We start from the raw sequence: 7,322 nt of genomic DNA on the forward strand, positions 1-7,322 counted from the left end.
CATTATCTATCTATCTCCCTCCTTGTCCCCCTCCGACCTCCTCCCCCAACCTTCAAATTTCCCCTCCTCTCTCCCCTCCCACCCCCTCCCCCAGCGGTCTCCCCGCCAATATGACAGACATGTGTGGCTGTGAAACGGAGAAACAACTCTTGTCCTGTGGATCAGACGGGCTGCACTATTACTCCCCATGCCACGCCGGGTGTACAAGCCTGGACGGGAAGGTGACGGTCGTATCTTTGTGTCGTCCCATTTATTGTGTTTTTGTTGCTATTGTTGTTGATATTGTTGTTGTATTTGTTGTTGTTGTTGATGCTGATGTTGTTGTTATTGTTGTTGTTTATGTTGTTGCTGTTGTTGTTGTGTGTTTCTGCGCGTGTTTGTGTGTGTTTGTGTGTGTGTGCGCGAGTGTATGTGAGAGAGAGGGAGACAGAGAGAGAGAGAGAGAGAGAGAGAGAGAGAGAGAGAGAGAGAGAGAGAAGAGAGAGAGAGAGAATGATAGAGAGAAAGGGGGTAGGGGAGAGAAAGAGAGAGATAGAGAGAATGAGACGGAGAAACAGAAACAGCTCTTTATTATTCAACACTTTTATATCATGTTAATTTTGCAATTGCTTTTTATTAAAAAGAAGAGTACTAAAACTGACTTAAAATGCTGTCCCCATTCAGACTTTTATGGAGTGTACCGGCCTGGCCACCGGGAATGGAACCGTGACCCCTGGCCTGTGTGATACCACCTGCCATGACAACTTCGTCATCTACACCGTGCTGAACGGCGTCCAGGGACTGGTGTTTACCATGGCTATGGTGCCACGGAGACTGCTCCTCTTCAGGTACGTGTCTGTCTGTCTGTCTGTCTATTTGTCTGTCTGTATGTCTGTCTTTTATCTGTCTGTGTGTATGTATGTATGTTTGTATGTATGTCTATCTATCTATCTATCAGTCTGTCTATCTGTCTGTGTGTCTGTTTGTGTGTCTGTCTGTCTATCTGTCTGTATGTCTGTCTGTATGTCTGTCTTTTATCTGTCTGTGTGTATGTATGTATGTTTGTATGTATGTCTATCTATCTATCTATCTATCTATCAATCTATCTATCTATCTATCTATCTATCTATCTATCTATCTATCTATCTATATATATATATATATATATATATATATATATATATATATGTGTGTCTATCTATCAATCTATCTATCTATTGTTTATTCAATGGCTTTTGATAAAGTTAAGCATGGTGAGGTGTTTAGAAAGCTAGAAAAACTAGGCACAGATGTAAACGATCTAAGAAAATTGTACTGTGATCAAAAGACAGCTGTGCGAATTTATGCAGATTACAAAAGATATAAGCAGATTAAAACAAGAGTGCGGCAAGGATGTGTTATTTCATCGAACCTCTTCAACATACACAACAGCAAAAAGTTCTATTATTTATACAGTAATGTTCTGGCTTCAAAGTGAATTGTGAAAATATTTACTACATAAGATATGCCGATGACACAGTTTTAATAACATATTTTCAAGGGCAAAAATTAATTCTTTATATGTGAAGGAACGAGGTGAAATCAGGGGCTCGATAAAATAATGAAAGTTAAGAAACTGGCATTTTGAAGCAGATTTGGGAATTTTTATCGAATTTTTATTTTATTGCTGAACGCCTTTCATGACCTTTAAAAATACATTTCTGTCTGGATTTTATTGGAAAAAAGTTGATTAAAGGCATAAAAGATGAAAATTTTCAGTTCTCACGGACTCTCAAACTAGGGAAATAACTCAACTTTGGAGACCATTTTCTTGCTAATCTTACCTCTAAAACCAGGCGACCCCATCTCCGTCAATCGCCATTATCTGGACTTGTATCCAAGATAAATGGATTTTATTTTTCTTTAAAAACAAGGCAAATGGACAGGCTTTAAGATTATATCAATAGCTCCATGTTTCCCAAAACTGACGAGAGCCTGATTCCACCGCGTCGTGACACATATTGTTGTGACAGACTGTGAACCTAAACGATCATTGTTGAATGGGAAGAAAACAGAATGCATGGAAATATCTAACAAAAAAAGAGTACATCACATGTGCAGTCTCATAACCAAGTGTGTAATAAAGATCAAGCAAATTCAACAGTTTAAAAATATTTATTTAGCATTTCATCACATCATCACATGCCAAATGCTCCACAGAAATGAAATGAAGAATTGCAATAGCTGAAGACAGACAGCTTCAATAAAATGAGTCCAATCTTGAAAAATAGAAAGATCTCATTAGCACTTAGTTATATATTGAGGGTTCTAAAGGGGTCAAACCCTCTATACGGCTGTGAATGCTTGACATACTATACCGCAATTCGTGAAAATAGGACAAAAGTGACAGAAAGTTTCAGTTTCCTTGGCGACTTAAGAATTACACGGACAGAAAAGATATAATCTTATTTCGGATCCATCATTTGATGATGACGATAGAGATGTTTATGGTGAAGTCTTTTAACTTTGAAATACATTTAACTAGCCTGAAAATATTAAAGTCTCCATTATGATATTTTCTACTGTTCAATAATGTCTGATGATGATGATGTTGATGATGATGATGATGATGATGATGATGATGATGATGATGATGATGATGATGATGATGATGATGATGATGATGATGATGATGATGATGGTTGTTAATATTGTATGTAATACTCAAGTCACCGCCCTTTTTTGGAGTCTATTTTTATTATTGTGCTTACAACAAAAACACTAATGATGATGATGATGATGATAATGATGATAATGATGATAATGATAATGATGGTGAGAAAGAGGAGGAAGAAGAGGAGGAGGATCTGAGTTCAACTTTAATTCAGCTTTTTTTGTCTTCCATTCCTCTCAGAGTGGTATCCGCACAAGACAGGGGCTTTGCCGGAAGTATGCTCTTCTTTTTCTTCGACTTCCGTAAGTAGACCTGAACAGGGAAGTTAAGGAAATTATATCGTCGATGTCGCAAGCAATCAACTTACGTCTGTTTGAGTCCTTTTTACTCGAGAGGCAAACAATAGGGTGTTTTGCGTTGTTCCTATCAAGGTTCGTGAAAAGAAAAAAATATATTAATAAGCCTTGACAGTAGTATTAGACTCCGTCCTGGTGATGTTGAAAGATGCATCTTTGGTAGAGCTTTGAGAAGGTGTAAAAGTCGGAACATTCACAAAATTTGGACAAAAGGGGATTGCTTACGACAGCGACGATGTGTATTAATACTGATATTTCATTAGATCTACTCACTTACGCTTACCTACACTTTTTTCTTATATTCTTCTCTTATTTTGACTTCCGAAAGTATACAAGCTTGACTTAAGCATGATATACTGCAGAGTTTGGGTAATAAGATTATGATATTAATATAATAACAATAACTTTGATTCAACGCATCCAGTATTTTCATTCAATAATCAAATGTTATGTTGTGTAGCCTTTCCTGAAGAACGTCGTCATACTGAGAGCTCTACTTTTAGCAAAATGTAACTTAGACTATCTATCTATCTATCTATCTATCTATCTATCTATCTATCTATCTATCTATCTATGTATCTATCTATCTATCTATCTATGTATCTATGTATCTATGTATCTATCTATGTATCTATCTATCTATCTATCTATCTATGTATCTATCTATCTATCTGTCTATCTATCTATCTATCTATCTATCTATCTATCTGTCTATCTATCTATCTATCTATCTATCTCCCAAATGTATTTATTTATATTATTCTAATTCCATTCTTCTCAGACGTAATTTATCAATATTATTCCATGATTCTTCTTCTTAAACGTTGAATCGTTAGCCTATTTCTATTCCCACAGTGGCCATCCCAAGTGCGAATCTGTTCGGGTCGGTCATCGATGACGCCTGTCTGGTCAAAGACAAAAACGTCTGTAATCTTTACGACAGGACCAAGATCAGGTAAAAACGACGTCAATTTCTAAACAGCTTTACACAACACTAACTTGTGGGTGGCTGACGGGTGCTCTGGTGTAGCTGGCTCCTTCTTTCTTATCAAACATTGTTGTCTTTATCTCCTTTTCTCTCCTCCTTCCTTTTCTTGTATGTTATTTTCTAGTAGTGAGTGGTTGGCGGGTCCCCTGGTGTGGTTGGCTCATTCTTTCTTGTCAAACATTATGTTGTCCTTATCGCTCCTCCTTCCTTTTCTTGTATGTAACTTTCTAGTAGTGGTTGGTTGGCGGTCCCCTGCTGTGGTTTACCCCTTCTTTTCGATCCAACATAATAATTTATGTCGCCCTTATCCCTCCTATTTCTTTTTCTCTGACGCTACTTTCTAGTGATGGGTGGTAGGCGGGTGCTCTGCGTATGATATGCTCCTATGTTTCTATTAAACATGACATTATGGTCCTCATCTTTTCTCCTTCTGTTCTTTATCTGCTTTAGTAGAGGTTTTACTGCCTGGCAACCTCATAAGGTGTCTATTCTTTATACATGTTTGCTTGTCTCTAGTAACACATGTTATCTTCGGCATTTACATTATCACCTATTTCTGCTACTACAAGTACAGTTTTTAAAACTGTTACTAAAACTGAAAGCGCTGTGAAAAACGTACTGTCCCTCTAAATTATCTTGTTTGACGTCCCGGTCCCTTCTTAAGCATGTATTGCTTGTTACAACTTAAAATGGACGATAACAAAACATAACTTTAGAAAATGATTAAAGACAAAAACAAAATAAAACAACAAACAATGAAACGAAAAGAACCAACAACATAAAAAACCACAAAAACAATATATAGGTGATGATGTCAATGCCGAAGATTACATGTAATAATAAAATTATGTAACTCGAGACAAGCAAACATGTTTAAAGAACAGAAAGAGGAAAGATAAGGACGATATGTTATGTTTAATAGAAAAATAGGAGCAAATCATACCCACACTACCACTTAAAAGTATCAGAGCCAAAATACTCAGTATAGAATTCTCGCCAGTGTCTGAGAGGAGAGATAATTATGGAGAACCATGACCCCCGACATCTGTTTCAGATCTGGCTCTAGATGCTGATGATGATATCTCATGTTATGGTACTAGGAATATCAAAATACTCCAGTCTCCTCCAATATTTTGCGTTTGTATATTATCGTGCTTACAACGATGATGATGATGATGATGATGATGATGATGATGATGATGATGATGATGATGATGATGATGATGATGATGATGATGATGATGAGTGATGATGATGATGAGTGATGATGATGACGATGATGAAGATGATGATGATGATGATGATGGAACGATGATGATGGCGAAAATTATGTAATGATGATGATGATGATGATGATGATGATATCATAATGTAACCATTACTCTCTCTCTCTCTCTCTCTCTCTCTCTCTCTCTCTCTCTCTCTCTCTCTCTCTCTCTCTCTCTCTCTCTCTCTCTCTCTCCTTCCACCTGTGTAGATACCTGATGGGCGGAGTGGACACAGGGGTCCACGGTGTTCTGGCTGTCACAGTTATCATCATGATCGTCATGAACAGAGTGCAAGAAAACAGAGACAGGCGGGAGGCGAAACAGAAGTCGGTGGAGATGGAACGGAAGGATGATGTTGTCGTCAAATTGTGATTTCTTGTAGCAAGTTTAGTTTTAGTAGAGGTTTTACGGCGCTCGCAACTGCATAAGGTCATATGAGTGCCAATTGTAGCAAGTGTTGTTTTATTTTATAGGAAGATGGAACGGAAAGGTGTGGTTGTAAAAATATGATTTCTTATACCTGGTGTTGTTTTATTTTATAGGAAGATGGAACTTAAAGGTTTCGTTGTGAAATTGTGATTTCTTACAGCGGGTGCTCTTTTAGTGAAAAAAGAAACGTTGGAAAGATTTCGTTGTGCAACTACTGTGAATTCTCAGAGAGGTTGTTTTCGGGAGAAGTGGAAACGTTAAAGTAGTACAAAAAATGTAGTTGTCACATTGTGAATTCTTACAAAGGTTTTTCCCCCTCTCTTAGAGACTAAAGGGAACGTTAGAGATGAAACAAAGAGAGAACAATAACAGAAGAAGAAGAAGAAGAAGAAGAAGAAGAAGAAGAAGAAGAAGAAGAAGAAGGAGAAGAAGAAGAAGGAGAAGAAGAAGGAGAAGGAGAAGGAGAAGGGGAAGGGGAAGGAGAAGGAGAAGGAGGAGGAGGAGGAGGAGGAGAAAGAGGAGAAGGAGAAGGAGAAGGAGAAGGAGAAGAAGAACTTAGCCAAGTATAATCAAATACCATGAGTACAACAGATTCACTTATGGCCGCGGTTCGAACCTCTGTTCTCTATTGTGCCATACTCAGAATGTTATTTATTTCTATCTATTGAGCCTCAGGATGTGGACCCTATTCGCTACCTTAGAATTATCAAGTTCTACTTTACCCTTTTGGCTGTTTAAATTACTAAGACTAAGACCATCAGTCCAGAAACCAAATGTTTTATCTGCTCTATCAAAATCGTAAGATTATTTATCGGAGTCGTTGTCAAGATATTCAAAGAATTGCATTTGAAAGAGCTTGAAATGCGTGTAACTCAAAATATATTCTTAAAGTAAGTCAAAATTCTCAAAACTAGGTATTGAGCAGATAGAACTTTTTAATTCCAGGGTACCGTATTGCTGAGTTATACAGAGACTTGTTACGTAGTATTACATTGCTCTACAGTATCATAATGTACCCTAGTGAGAAGAGTGTCAAATTTGAACATAATAATAATACTGTAATATGTGAGATTTTGAGGCCAAAGAAAAAGAGTTATTTCCCATAATCCACGTTATGTGGAGATTTGGGGCAAAAATAGTCATGTCAAATTTGTAAAGTGAAGCCATTTTCTTCAAGTCCAATTTATGGGAATTTTCGATTTATACACCCTTCCAAAGCTATATCAAAGATGTACTTTTCAGCATCACCCAAATGCAGTTTAATATTATGGTCAAGACTTACAATTTTCTTGCTTTTCATGATTCCTGATAGGACCAACACAACAACTTTTTTAAAAAATATATTGTGTAAAAAGTACGCCAACGAACTTGGGTTTATTTCTTGTGATACCGATGATAATGGAGTTATTGATACAATAGAGTTTGTTCATTTGTATTGCCTTCGATTTTTTAAAACACAAATTTAAACAATAATGATAACGAATACCCATCTATTCGGAATGAAAATCGAGATATCTGCGATTGAAATGAGTTACTCCTCAAATTTTAGCCTCATTAACCTAGACATGTAAAATCAGAATTTATAAGTTGGCTTTGTACAAATATTTTAACGAGTATGAAATGAACACATACATATTAAACTTGAAGAA

General features: G+C 36.8%; 1 protein-coding gene across 1 annotated transcript in view; it reads left to right on the forward strand.

Annotated features, from left to right (window-relative positions):
• LOC101855445 (solute carrier organic anion transporter family member 4A1) overlaps window positions 1-2,942 on the forward strand; it is a 7,960-nt gene extending 5,018 nt beyond the window's left edge. The window contains exons 3-5 of the mRNA XM_005107836.3: window positions 95-221; window positions 664-827; window positions 2,873-2,942. Of these exons, the coding sequence (XP_005107893.2) occupies window positions 95-221; window positions 664-827; window positions 2,873-2,942 (361 nt within the window). The remainder of the gene's footprint in view (window positions 1-94; window positions 222-663; window positions 828-2,872) is intronic.
• The last annotated feature ends 4,380 nt before the right edge of the window (window positions 2,943-7,322 follow it).

This window comes from Aplysia californica, unplaced genomic scaffold (genome assembly GCF_000002075.1).
Source record: "Aplysia californica isolate F4 #8 unplaced genomic scaffold, AplCal3.0 scaffold00636, whole genome shotgun sequence".
Classification (NCBI taxonomy): domain Eukaryota; kingdom Metazoa; phylum Mollusca; class Gastropoda; order Aplysiida; family Aplysiidae; genus Aplysia; species Aplysia californica.